The 14,660-nt window shown below is 41.7% G+C and overlaps 1 protein-coding gene across 1 annotated transcript; it reads right to left on the minus strand.

Moving 5' to 3' along the window:
• Positions 1-3,602: 3,602 nt before the first annotated feature.
• Positions 3,603-12,899, minus strand: vwa1 (von Willebrand factor A domain containing 1). Its single transcript, XM_047377649.1, has 6 exons — positions 12,515-12,899; positions 8,868-9,425; positions 6,742-7,068; positions 6,302-6,577; positions 4,837-5,112; positions 3,603-4,588 (listed from the first exon to the last, which is right to left on the minus strand). Exons 1-6 carry the CDS (start codon positions 12,609-12,611, stop codon positions 4,560-4,562), a joined length of 1,563 nt encoding a protein of 520 aa, XP_047233605.1. The 5' UTR covers positions 12,612-12,899; the 3' UTR covers positions 3,603-4,559.
• Positions 12,900-14,660: the final 1,761 nt, after the last annotated feature.

Here is a 14,660-nt window from a genome sequence, read left to right on the forward strand (position 1 = left end):
TGCAACCTTAGTACACCCATTTTTTAACGTATTTTCTACCAATCCATTTAGGTTGGTTTGGCAACATTAGTAGACAAACTTTAGTTCTTTCCAGAGATGTAGCACTGGATTTAAACCTATTCAAAACTGCTCCTGAAGCCACTCCTGTCATATTAGGGCTTAATTTCCTGACCCATATGCAGAACCACTCAGACAGGGAGACAGAGAAAGTTTAAACAATGTTTATTTTCTGTCACACTTGAAATCAGGACACAGGCACCTATACTGGAACAGGGAAATTCTGCAGAGAAGAGGTTCAGTTAGTTGAAAGTTCTTTTTCTTTGAAGATCTGGATTTTGGTACAGTTGGATGTAGACAGCTCTTACATTTCTGGAAGCGAGAAGATGTTTCGAGGGGGTTGTGTGTGGTTTGGTGTTCTCCTGGTGGTGATCCATTCTTTTGGTTAGAAGGAGCTCGGCTGGAAGGGGGGTGAGCGGGCAAGCAGGGGCTCGGAGCGGCTTGGTTCTGAGGAGATGCTTGGGGTGGATTGATTTCCAGAGTAGAAGCTGTCTTCAGTGAGATGTAGGAGTCTGGAAGGCAGATTATCTTGAGAATCTGGGAGCAAAAATAACAAGAAACAGACTAAGGATCGGCTGGCTAGAAACTTAGCAGGACTAGAACAATTTACTTTCAGCAAGGAACTTGGAGGCTCGAGGTTACCAACTACATGGACCATCAGGCGTGGAATGCTTGTCCTGCACCTCCTGTTAAACACTGCAGCTGGGATTGCTTGCAGGTGCGCCTAGTTAGGCTGAGCGCCACGCCCACAGCAGAGCTCCAGGAGAATGGCAGGAAGACTCACACCAGACAAGATAACACACACACACAATCATAACAACTCAAAGTTGATAACAACAATATCAACTTTGTTAGCGAAGCTATTTGCATTGGGTCATTGTCCCATTAAAAGACAAATCGTTACCCTACTCTGAGGTCTAGACCACTCTGGCAAAAGGTTTTCACAGAAAACACTGAATTTTGCTGTTAGCATCTCAACCATTGTGAATTGTGGTCCAGTTCTTGTTGCAGAAAAACATCCTCTGAGCATGATGCTGCCACTACTATGCTTCACAGCAAGGTTGGTGTTCCCAAGGCAATGAGTAATTCCCTTTTTTCTAGGCATCCTTAGAGGTTAGGCTAAAAAGTTGTATTTTAGTTTCATCAAACAGGAGAATTGAGTGTTAAAGCAAATACTAATATACCTATTATATTCAAGTTCTTACGTTTTTGGTTTTTTTTTGTACATAAATCTCTGTTTTTCATGACAGAAGATGTCTGAAAGCAAGCTTTCTCTTTGTCATTTTTGTGAAGAATGTTTAAAAGGAAAACTATACTGTTTAGACTAGTTTGCAATGTAACAGAAATGGGCTGCATTGGTAGCACTGGTGCCTTGCAACAAGAAGGTCCTGGGTTCGATTCCCAGCCCAGGGTCTTTCTGTATGGTATTTGTATTCTCCCCATGCAGGAATGGGTTCTCTCTGGGTACTCCAGCTTACTTCCACAGCCCAAAAACATGACTGTTAGGTTAATTGCCCTAAATTCCCCTTTGGTGTGAGTGTGTACACGCAGACCTGTCTGTTCAGTGTCGCCCTGTGATGGACTGGTGAACTGTCCAGGTGTACCCTCCCTCTAAACCAATGACCGCGGTAAATAGGCACAGCCCCCTTCGACTCTGGTCAGAAACAAATTACTTGCCTTTTGACGTACAGATTTGATGTTCTGTGATTTATTTCTTTGTAACACCAACAACCACATTAGAAATAGGGCTAATGATTATTTTGCTAATTGATTAATCTGTTGACTATTTTTTCGAATAGTGGATTTATAATCGGATGAACCAGGTGAAGCTTAAGCTCGTTCTGGATAGAGCATTTTTACAGACAAAGAAAGTTTTTCATCTTAAATGCAAAAAGTATAAATTATTTGTACAATTTTGGCCTAATTACTGCTAGGAGTGGGTTGTTGTCAAGATGTGACATTTTGGACTTTTGTTTGTGGTTTTGTATTGTTTACTTTTCGTCCAGGTGTTTCTAGTTTGTATTGTTTACTTTTCGTCCAGGTGTTTCTAGTTTGGGTTTTGCAGTCTGTTTATTTCCTTTTGCCCCGTGTTAATTTTGTTCCCTCTACCGCGTCCTAATGTGTGTTGTGTTTCTCTCCTCTCGTTTTTAGCTTCTTGGTAGTTGCTTTCTTTTTACTTTGTGATATTATTATTATTATAGTTTTTCTCTTCCTTGGATTCTTTAGTTTAGTTCCTCATTTAGTATCTCTGCATTTATTTATGGTTAGATATTTGTTCTCTTTCCAGCTCTTCCTTATAGGTTAGTTTTAGCTATTGTTTATTTTTGGTTTGTACATATTCTGGTTCTCTGTTTCCTTTCCAGTTTTGTTCTATCAGTGTTGGTTTAGGTTTCTTTACTTTTGTAGTCAGGGTTTCCTTATGGTTTCTATTTTGCTAAGTGCTTAGGTTGTTGTGTCCCCTCCAGTTTCTCAGTTTCCTTCAGTTCATGTTTATTCTTGATTCTCATGTTTTATCTTAGTTTATAGTTTCTTTTAGGTCTGCTCACTGTCTTGTCAGTTAGTTCTTTTCCTCATGCTTTAGTTTTATTAGGTTCACCTGCTCCCTCTGCCTCCTTGTCACACCTGTTCTTAGTTCCTTGATTACCTGCAATTGTTCTCGCTCTGTATATTAGTTGGTTTTGTTTCATTGTCCTTGGCTGGTTCCTTCCGTTCACTACCCACGTCTATGTGCTGTATTCACCATGTTCCTGCAGAGCCAACTTTGTAAGTTGTGGATTTAGTTTTTTGTTTATACCTGCAGTGTTTTGCTACTTTTTGGAAGAACCTTTTAAATAAAGACAAAGCCTTCCTTTAAACATGCGGCTGCCCAGCTCTTGTCTGCACTTTGGTCCAACAATAAATACGAACGTGACAGTTGTTTTTTCAGCAAATGGCATGGGGTCTATATACTCCAATTAATGATTAATTGATTACTAAATTAGTTGATTATTTCAATCATGATTAATGTGATTAATAGTTTCTGCCCATTTGGAAATAAGATTTTGAGTAAGTATTTACATGTTATTCAATGGGTTTTACTAATAATAGTTCTTTTACCCAAAATAGTTAAAAAAAATCAAATCAAATCAAACATATTCCATTTGACCTAGGCAATTTACATTTTTTTTCCACATTGCATTGGCCAACTTTTTATTGTTACTAAATAAGATTAATTAAAAATGGATGTTCCAACCCACAATAGGAAGTATGAAGACAAAATTTGGAAAAAAAGAACACTATCAGGAAATATTTTAGCCTAGTCATGGAACAAATGGAAAAAAAAGTGCTAATTGTAAGCTTTTGTCAAAAAGGGGCTAAAGTATGAACCTCTATAAACATCAATGCAGGTTTAGAAAACAGGAGCTCTTCTTCACTTGCTGTGTTATTTTGTATAATATGAGGGGTAAGCTTATAAAAATGTATATGTTCCAGTCGTAGTAATACTCTTGATAACTTACCCTATTTTACAGAATTTAAAATAGACTACAGCATTTAAACACACGTACTGTATTTAAGTAAGTTTATTGAAACCTTGTATAGGATTTAAATGGAAGACAACAAAAAACAGATGCAGTGAAAGATCTTCAGAAGGCTTGTACACAATTTTACAGTAGGGGGCAGCAAACACAAGCTATAAAATAGTAACAGTCAAACAACGTCAACTGGTGATCCATAGAGACTCCAAGTTATTAGTTCTTGAAAGGTTATTGATAAATAAATATGAAATATAGAGCAACATCACAACACCGATTCCATGTGACTTTAAGTTATGCACATCTGTTTCATCGGTTTCCGAGTGCGTGACTAATCTGTGTTTATAGCTCAAAGCAACGCCAAAGATCCTGTTATCCAGAAGTTCATTTTAATCTAAACCTCCTGCAATCTCCAGAGCACATTCAAGCGTTCAATGGAAGGTTTAAAGCATGTGTTGAGAGAGAAGTGGTTTAAGTACAACTTTACAACATTATTTATAGCAAATGTGTATCAGATGTTCCCTCAGTGTTAAGAGTTATAAAAAAAAAAAAGCTAAATTAGGACACATGGTGTGCATATGTCGTAAAGTTCTTGTGCAAAACAACCCAGAGAAAACATCAGCATTCCCAGCCTCCCCTGTTCTGAGTCTGCAAAAACAGACCACTGAAATATTCCAACAGCAAGTTTGGATCTCTTGCTCAAAGCATTTTAGATTAGCTACAGGTAAAATACCGATAGTAGAGACAGTAAATAATAACAGATAGTACTTTTTTGTTTTGGATTTTGGCAGTCAGTATGTGAGCCAGGTTTATCCCACACCATTCTCACATGTCTGTCACTTCCACATGAGCACTGCGTGAGCCAAACCACGTCTCTTCTGGAAAATGTCCACAGAGGGGGCTAGGCATGCAAAAGAATTATGGTTGGAAGTCAGCATTCTTTCTGGGTATCCTCCTTGTTTGGTAAGGTGCACGTGCACTTCAAGGCTGCTACGACTGGAAGCCGTATCCCAATGCATCTAAAGGGAGAAGGAGAAACATTTGAAACAGTTTAAACAGTCATATTTAAAGGTTTGGTGTAAAAAAGCATAAGATGTTTTCTTTTGGATGTAGTGGAGACAATAATTCAAATCGTGATGAACTTAAAAAAAAAAAATTTCTAATATATGCTGACAGCCTTAATTTGCATGGGTGTTTAGATGTATTTCTCAAACTTCTCACGTTGCTAATTCAATAACCCAACGGACTCTAGTCTTATTGGACTCACCTGAATGAAACTGTGCTGTGCAACACAATCCATCCCCCCTCGCCGTTCGGTAAATGGGTGACACACACACTCTCGCAAAAGGGGGGAGGTGCATGAGTCGTGTCGACAGAGAATTGGGTGGAAGGTAGAAGGAGGAGCGTTGGCCAGTGGCAGAGCTTTGGCGCGCCTCCCAGGTGAGCCAGTATCCCCTCAGACCACCCACGCTGCCCTTCCAGTCAACCTGCACTGAATCGCTTCCCACTGTGGTGAGCTGGAGGTCGGCCAGGCCAGGCGTTACTGGATAAGGAAAGCTTGGAGCAGTTAGTTATGGTTTATATAAAAAATATTAGAGAACTTGAAAAAAAGAAGGAATGAATTTTGAGAACAAACTTAGACTGTAATATGACTTAAAAATTGTCAGAATTAAATAATCTCAAATAGAAATATCAAGCAGCATTTCCAATCAAATCTGTTTTTGATGATCTATACCGGGAACCCTGCGGTAACTCATTCTTGATACTTGCAAAAGAAAGTGTATTGGTTGCTGCTCCTCTGAGACTCTCTGTGTCATGTGACATGTTCTGTCCTGTGGTCAGATATCTCATTTGTGTAAAACGTAGCTGAAACACTACCAATCAAATTTTGCAATATTCACATTTTGACTATATGGTAAATGCTGATTATTGAGTTATCAAAAAAAAAAAAAGAATAAACATGCTAGCATTAGCCTAGCCCCTCAGCAAACTGCTCCATGTAAAAAAATAACCAGATGTGAGATTATGACAGAATGTACTTATATGTGTTGAGTCAGGTATATCTTAAGAAGCAAAGGATAAAGCTCTGCGTGTTGTGGGTGATGTGTTGTCACAACTTCAGAGTAGCTTTGTTAAACTGTTGGAGCAGGATATTCCGGCTTTCCTGTATAAACTCTGGTTGGAACAAGATACAAAACACTAACAGCACAGACTGCAGTATCCAGAACATTACTGTCAAGTGCAACACAATCACAGTACTATATTATTTCATGTACTGATGTAGCATAAACCCCATTGACAAAACACTTTTTGGCAGAGAGGCTGGGTTGAAGACAAGCTGCTGCAGAAACTCCTCTGAGCCACAAAGTGAGGGAGTTACAGCCCCCTAAGGGTTAACTGTAAAGGTTAGTTGGCATTAAAGCTTGAGGGTGAGATGTAGCGATAATAGATGATCTGTGCGAACAACTGGTTGGTAATTTTAAGACATGTGGCACATAAGTTACCTGCCATTAACAGTCCTTGGACGGGTCGCACTACAGTGCACTGAGACATAAATGATTACAAGACTTCAGCAGTTGGTATTTTCTTCAGTTGTGAAACTTGAAATCGCAACAAATCCTGGGTTACCCTGATTGGGAAAATCCTAATCTCAATTTCCGGACTGAGATAAAAAAAACTAAGACAAATGTGCATTAAAAAATCCTATCCTACAAATTCTTCTCAACACTCACCTTCTTGAGTGCAAACTTTGACTGACATTGCTTTCTCCTTTCCCGAGGCATGCCGGGCAGTAACTGTGACCAGGTAAGTTGTGTCCGGTTGGAGGTTTCTAAGCACAGTAGAGTTTTGTGTTTGGTCCAGGGTGATGACCTGGAGATTGCCCCTGGGCAGGGCGGAGTACTCAATGTAGTAACTCGTGACAGTCTCTGGCTGAAGAGGACCCCAGCTCACCCGAACACTGGTCTGCCCAGAATCAGAGATTGTTACAACAGCTGGACTCACAACCTCTAAAGGAATTAAATAAAAAAGTAGAAGAAAATGATGTAGTTTTTGCTCAAGAATCAAATAAATCTTTTAAAAAGTAAGCAATACTAACTGATGGCCAAGTTGATAACAACAATATCAATATGTATATTTCAGGACACAATCTATAAAAGGGAAATAATCTAACCTGGCTTTGTTTTGAAGGTGGTAGAGAGTGTGTTGAATGTTAGTTCATTGGACTCTGGAATCAGGTTGACAGAATAGGTGGTGTCTGGCTTTAGGCCAGTCAGTTTGATGCTGTTCGACTCTGCAGGCTGGGTGAGTCTCTGGTACTGACTTCCACCGATGCTCGGACTAGTCCCGGTTCCTCCTCCACTACCACCTCCTCCAGTGTGAACCTGACCAAAGCGAATCTCGTAGTAGCCTGGGAGACCAGAAAGAACGGGTCTCCAGTGGAGAGAGGCAGAGTTGGTGGAGACGTCTTGAATGTAAAGGCGCTCAGCTCGGATTATCTCTGTTTGGGACAAGACAATGAGACTGGATCGGTATTGCATGTATAAAAAGTATATGGAATGTCATAAATCAGTGTTAGAAATAATTAGGACGAGTGTCATGGGTGTCAACAAAGAAGGTGGCAAAACAGACAACTAAATATGTTCTGACTTCAGACAGCCTCCCACAGCCAGACTTGGCTTTCTAATTCCATTCTTAAAACCAGCAATAAGACAACTTGTAAGACGTCGCCCACAGGCCCCGCCGACAGCCATCTACGCCCGAGCAGATCCAGCCATGGAGCCAGACACCCGACACCCCGGGACATATCACTCCCCAAGCAGAGCCCCGACAGAGCCCAGAGGTCCAGGCCCTGGCAAGCCGCCACCGTGAGTGAGCCGGCACACACCAAAGCACCCATGCCCCAGACACTGAGAACCACAAGTACACCAGCAGGCAGATAGTTTGGCGAGGAGGAAATAGGCCGAACATTTGATGGGGAGCCTAAACTGATCCAGGAGAGGGAGCAGCCCAAGATCCAACCTGACACAAAAAACAGGTACACACAGTCACAATCACACATTCCCACCCACGCACAAAAGGTAAAGACTAACAACAATGGACGTTGTACACTTACTAACACTCCTCATACATACTCTATACTCCCGGGTCCAGGTGCCGATACCCCATAGGAGCAACCAGCCCCCGGACCCAGGAGGTGGTCACCTTCCCTCCGGGGGTGGAGACAGGCAGACCATCCCAGCACCTGAACCTGGGCTGGACTAGCCTAGGCTGGTCCCTGAACCCGAGCGACCCCGGCCCAGAACCCGCCCCCCTGCCCCCAATGACCCCCATCCTCATCTGGAGAGGTGGCCATGTACAAAAGAGGGGTCTACAAGGTCCAAACTAGCCCATCAACCAGAGCCACCACATCAACCCCCCCCCACCTCACACACTGCAGCCCCTCCACACCAGCCTCTAGCCCGCCCGCCGCCCTGTTCCCCGACACAACAGCCAGCAGAGCAGAGCGGCACAACACCAAGCCTGCCCAACCGTTTTTTTTCACATAACTTGTTCAATATTTTAGTATTCTATACTATGGTAATAACACGAGAATCAGCCAGAGATTGAAATCAGACAATTTTCCCTCGGTCAAATGTGATTAGTTGTAGGTAAATACTGGAAAACCAGATTAAATTCCTATTCATTAAAAGCATCAAAACTACAAGACTTGTAGTTTACTATAGTTTGAATACTATAGTTTAAGTTTAAAAATAGCTTGAAATGAGAAACCAGTCATAAATATTTTGTAAAACATTTCACTTTCAGCCTAAAGTGGACAGTTTAGCAACTGTATTGATAAAAGGTTTAAAGAAAGATTTAAATTACATTTTCCGTCCTCAGAGATTTCAAAATTAAATGTTTGGCTGACACATTCCAATAAATTAGAAAGAAAAAAAAACTGTATATCTAAAAATTGCTCAAAGATAAAGCTCGGAAACCTGTATTTCTGCTAATGACGAGCAGGGGGCAACAAGTATGTTCCCAAAAAACATTTGCACAAATGTGAATTAGAAAATTGGCCTACATTTAACTGATTGATCAGTTATTTCCTTGTAACTGATCATTAAAAAAATTTCATAAGCAAAGCATACATAAGAGTAAATTTTGGGGACAGGGCAACCAATGCCACCAAAGCGTACATATAGAAGAAAAATAATGTGACACAAGTCAAAATGCTGAACTTGAATCTTGAAAACTGAAGTCTATGAATTTTTTTGGCATTTCAGTAGCCTCACTCATCCTTCCTACAAAACTTACCAATGATGGCATCCCGCAGGTCCTTCGTGATGATGCTCATGTCATCAAGGTCCACAAAGTGCAGGTGGTTTTCCACAGGGGGAGTTACCACCTCCCTCAGCACTTTGTAGTTGCTGTGCCCCGTAGAGACCACCAGCACTGCCACACCCTGTTGCCGCAGCTCAGCCATCGGTCCAATCACATCCCCTGGTTTTATCCCATCAGTCAACCACACCAACACTCTTGGGAGGCTTTCACGAGCCCCATCAGGCGTTCGGGGTTGCAACACCCACTCCTTAGCCATTTTGAGAGCGTCGACTGTGTTGGTGTCCCCCCTGAGGGGTCTTATGTTTTTCAAAGCCCCCTGGAGGCCATTTTGGGTAATGTATCTGTCAAAGCCAAACTCCAGGCGTGGCTTGGTACCCACTTGCAGCAGTCCTACTCTCACTTGATCCTTTCCCAGCGAAAAGGGGAGCAGGAGCTCAGACAAGAAGGAGAGCATGCGGGCATGCTCGTAGGACGTCACACTCCCTGAGGAATCCACCAAAAAGAGGACGTCACCCTCGCAGCAGTTCAGCACTGTGGAGAAAAACAAATGCGCATATAATCATAAACCTCCATGGCAATTCCTTCTCACTCCAGCAATTTTTTCCACACGTCCCTGCCATACACCCTCCTTTTTACAATCCACCTTCTTGGAAAAACACACTCTTTACAGTAACCACAGCTAACAAAAAGTGTTGTCTGCAGGAACACCACAGCAGCACAAAGCCAGAAGCAAATGTGCAGATTAGCTGCAATCAAAACAAGCAAAGAAACCAGTTATTATAACTTCAGAGGCGGCGATGGACAAAAGGGATTTAAGGAATGAGCCAAAGGGTGGATTTTTTTTCCACCAGATTTTTTTTTTCCAAAACAAAGTGACATAAACAGTGAACAAAACAGTAGTTTCTGGATAGATGTGGAAAACCTGGTCTTGGGGGGGGGGGAAAGGCATTAAATGAAGTGAAGTGCAGAGGGAAGGGGGTATGCGGGCAGTTCCAAATGAGAGACAGGGAGGAATGCTCAATAGTCATATATACAGCACAAAGAGAGGATATAGGAAGCTAAAGTTGCAGGAACAGAATCTAAAAGAGATATTTGGCTAAATATCTTCAGAATGTGCACTCATCCAAAGGAAACTGCCAGCCCAGTAGATAGGAAAATAAGTCTGGAATAATAGAAAATTACATTTAGTTTGACTTCATAAGAAAATTCACTTTGTCACAGATTTGGACTCAGCCTTTGAATTTTCACTTTCTTTGGATTTGTGTTGAGTGCTGAAAGCTGAGAAAGCAGCACAGCCCACACTAATAAATCAAGCATGTACTCCTACACATACCAACATCCATGCCCACAGCTTTGTTTTTTCATACATATTAAGATTTCTTTACATCTCTCCTGTTGTTTGGACTTTGGAATCAGTGGGCTGCTCCTTATCAACCACCACCTATAACCACCACCTTTGTGCAGGTATGGGTTTATCTACAAACATTAGAGTTGTCTAGACGCTTTACTGTCTGTGGGTGATGCAGGTAACAGTTTTAACACGAATATGGGATTCATTGGTGGACCTTTAGTGCTTGATCAATATGATGGTGGAAAAGCTTCATGTTGCTTCTAAAACAGGCACTGAATCATGGTTCAGGTAAGATCAAGCCTGAAAGTACAGATCAGATTTTTGTTGAATGCATGCATATAAATATACCAAACAAAGCATATAATCTGAAGATGGTAAGGGTATTCAAGGTGAACTTGAATAAAGAAAAGGATGTAATTGTATCATAAACACTAGTGTTTACGATACAATTACCTCCTTTTCTTTTACAAATAAAAATTAAGAAAGTATGTCATATATTCCAGTAGAAGCAACTGCCTTCAGACCTCACCTAGACAGAGTCCAACCTGGGATTAAACTGATCTCAGCATAAATCCAGCTGTTCTGGGAAGGCCTCAGACGTTTGTTAGAGAACAATAGTGAACAAACAGCATCATAAAGACAAAGGGACACGGCAGACATGTCAGAGATAAAGCTGTGGAGAAGTTTAAAGGAGGGTTAGGTTATAAAACAATATCCCAAGCTTTGAACATCTCACAAAGAACTGTTTAATCCATCATCTGCAAATACAAAGCACAACTGTAAACCTGCCAAGACATGGCCATCCACCTGAAGTGAGGAGACCATTAATCAGAAAAGTAGCCAAGAGCACCATAGTTACACTGGGGGAGCTGCAAAGATCCACGGGTGTGGACCTGGGGTGCAAGAAAGGGAGAATCAAATGAAGATAATTATTACTCATGAAATCCATAAATCTGGCCTTTATGGAAGAATGACAAGAAAAAGCCAACAGTAAGTGGTTACTGCATAAGCAGTTTTCCACAAACCATTTAGGAAACATTTGGGAGAAGGTGCTTCTGGTCTTATTAAAACCAATTTAGCATTTTGGCCAACATACAAAATGCTATGTGTGGCAGAAAACTAACCCTCACACACCCAAACAAGGATAACAAGGTGGTGGCGGCAACATGCTGTGGGGATGCTTTCAGGGACGCTGGCTGGAGCTGGTGGGAAGATGTATGGGGCTAAATAAAGGCCGATCCTGGAATAAGACCTGCTAAAGGCTGCCAAACAGCAAGTCCACTTAATGAGGTCTAATTACTGTCAGCTTAGTTGTCTCATCTGGTCTCTATTAATGGTAACACCAAAGTAACAGATCCCACTCACTAATCCCATAGTTATAAAAATCCTGTCTCATTAAGAAAGCCACAAGTGTCATATACCACTAAGTTTAGCCTCTACTGGACACAGCATGACAGCATAGTCTTTACCAGCTAATTATATTTGTTTTGATGTTGTTTTATAAATTTAAAACTGCCAATCTGTGGCCACTTAGCACAACTGGATAGGAGGGAATAGATGTGCAGAAAAACCGCCTAAAAACAAATTAGAGAGTCTATATGTTTCCTTATATTTAGGAAACTTTGAGGAATAGGATAGAAACCGTTGATCAAATCTAGAATTTTCTTCCTTTATTAAATGAATTTAATAAAACCTATAAGCGAAAGTTTGCTTACTTGTCTTACAGGACTGCTCTATCCTCCCTTGCTATAAAGCCATTCGATTTCAACATCTGATTACTATCTGGGGCCCTTTTTCTGTATGCTCGAAGGACCTGAGGCCATCCACTACTTGCCTGTTTGGTCCCTGGATGCCTTCTGGTATGGTAACCCCCCTCCTGCCCGAGCCAGCGGGATTTCATCAACTCACAATCTTCTACCTGGAGTCATGCCATTTCACTGAGAACACTGCTGTAATATCAACCCCACCCTTATCCACACAGACAGCAGACAGTGTGTCCATTTACTGTAGCAGCATTACTTCCTAATGGCAGGAGTTTGTGCATTCTTTTGATCATAACGCGTCATCAATGCATTTAAACTCACTTTATCATGTTTACTAACTGAAAGTATATGCTATTTACTGATCAATTTTAAATGATATAAATAAATAAGAAAGTGATTTATAAATATGTCGCTGAAGGCTCGCATTATTTTTTCTGTCGTTCAAGAATTGCAAAGTCAAATTTTAATATGATATAATAAAAAAATTCAAAGCATAGTTTCGTTACCTCCTTCAGGTGCGGGGCTCTGTGGCGAGGAGAGGCGCAGAAGCGAACACACCACCAGCACCACCTTCATCATCCATGTTAACATGTGGCTATACATCACAATGGATATGAATTACTATCACTGGAACAGGATATATCACAAATCTTATGGCTTCCAGGCTCAACCATATATTCACCGCAGCCCGGTGGAGCACTCTCCCTGTCAGTAAATCACTGCCAGGCGCATAATTTACATGAGTCACATCCAGCACGCCTTTTCATTGATCTTCTTATCGTTCCTCTTCGGTGAGCATGATCAGTCGGGATCCGGAGGTTAAATTAAAAACTGAAGGCAAAAATTCAGACCCTATGTGTGCGCAAAAAGTTTGGACCCAAATGTCTCTCTCTCTCTCTCCCTCTCTTGCTCAAGACACAAGTGTAGAGCCCGATGAGTTAAGCACAAGATTCCCAGAAACAAAATTTCAAAATAAAACCTAAATGTTAGGTTACAATCACACTGACTGCTACTACAACACTACTACTACCACTACTACTAATAATAATAATAATCGCACAAAACATCTCAAAGTTGAAGCTTGGTGGTGGCAGCATCATGCAAATACCAGAGGAAACATGCAACAAGCTGGTTGCAATTCCAAGAAGGGTTTGATTGCGAAATACCAATAAGGATTTTTCCATGGATTATTGAGAAGGGTATAAATACATTTCAACACGCCATTTTTAAAATAAAATGTTAATAAATAAATTGATTTTTTTCACAACTGAGACTTTTTATGTTTTTGTATTATCCTTTAAGAGATGCCTGTCTCATTTCCTATCAATAAAGGGATGTGAGTAATTTTGGGGTTTGGCTGGGCAATGCTGAAAAAAATCTGTTAGAGTTAATGAATAATTGAAACTGTGGTGAAAAATAGAAGCCATAATAATAAAACAAAATAATAAAAAATAAAAAGTCAAATAAAAAAAACAACCATTTGTTTTATCTGGTCACAGACTTATTTTATTTATTTTGATCAAAAATATAATTTTACTACTCAGCTCATAAACTAGTGTGAAAAAACTTACTATAAAGCACAATACTGTAAGTATTTGTTATTAATGTATTAAATTACTGTGCAGGAGAAGAAGAAACAATTCTAAGCCAAACAATGAGTATTTCACCATGCTTGACAAAAGTGACCAGAATACATTTAAAACCTACTCCGTTTTCTCCCCTCCTTGAATTGCCACCTTAGCATAGTGGAGGGGTTTGAGTGCTCGAATGTTCCTTGAGGCTATGTTGTCTGGGTCTTAAATGCCCCTGGTAGGGTTTCCCATGGCAAACAGACTCTAGGTCTGTTTGCCAACCGCTGTTTCAAAGAGCGGTTAAAGACACCTTCATGAGGACCACAAAATCGAGATACGTGACGTCCCCCAGTACGGCAGAGCCGGGGTCCCACCCTGGAGCAAGGCCAGGGGTCGGGACTCGTCGGAGAACACCTGGTGGCTGGGTTGCTCCTCGCAGGACCCGGCCCGACCAAGCTCAAATGAGAGACGTGAGGCCATCCCCCTGTGGGCCCACCACCTGCAGGGGGAACCATGAGGGACCAGTACAAAGAGGATTTGGCGCCTGAGCTCCGGATGCTTAGGCTGGCTCTAGGGATGTGGAATGTCACCTTGCTGGGGGGGAAGGAACCTGAGCTTGTGTGGGAGGTCGAGAGATATCAACTAGAAATACTTGGGCTCACCTCCACGCACAGCGTGGGTTCTAGAATCCATCTCCTCGAGAGGGGCTGGACTCTCTTCTACTCTGGAGTAGCCCACGGGGAAAGGCGGCGGGCTGGGGTGGGTGTACTTGTTGCCACCCAGCTCAGCTGTCTCATGTTTGGGGTTTACCACAGTGGATGAGAGAATCGCATCCCTGCGCCTTCGGGACTGTCGCTTCAGCCTATGGGCCGAGCGGTAGTGCGGAGTACCTAGCCTTCTTGGTTTCCCTGTCGGGGCTGCTGGATAGTGCTCCTCCTGGGGACTCCATTATTCTGCTGGGGGACTTCAAAGCCCATGTGGAAAACGACAGTGACACTTGGAGAGGCCTGATCGGGAGGAATGGCCTCAGGTGGGGTGCTGTTGACCTCAACTGAGGACATTATCAGGCAGTGGAAGGAGT

Source organism: Girardinichthys multiradiatus, chromosome 1 (genome assembly GCF_021462225.1).
Source record: "Girardinichthys multiradiatus isolate DD_20200921_A chromosome 1, DD_fGirMul_XY1, whole genome shotgun sequence".
In the NCBI taxonomy this organism is placed as follows: Eukaryota; Metazoa; Chordata; class Actinopteri; order Cyprinodontiformes; family Goodeidae; genus Girardinichthys; species Girardinichthys multiradiatus.

Bases quoted from the DNA above. Each gene is read 5' to 3' on its own strand.
- vwa1 (XM_047377649.1), bottom strand. From the start codon at position 12,611: ATGTATAGCCACATGTTAACATGGATGATGAAGGTGGTGCTGGTGGTG. The intron at 7,069-8,867 runs GTAAGTTTTGTA...TGTCCCAAACAG, and splicing joins CCTGCGGGATGCCATCATTG to AGATAATCCGAGCTGAGCGC. The intron at 6,578-6,741 runs GTTAGATTATTT...TAATTCCTTTAG, and splicing joins CACCTTCAAAACAAAGCCAG to AGGTTGTGAGTCCAGCTGTT.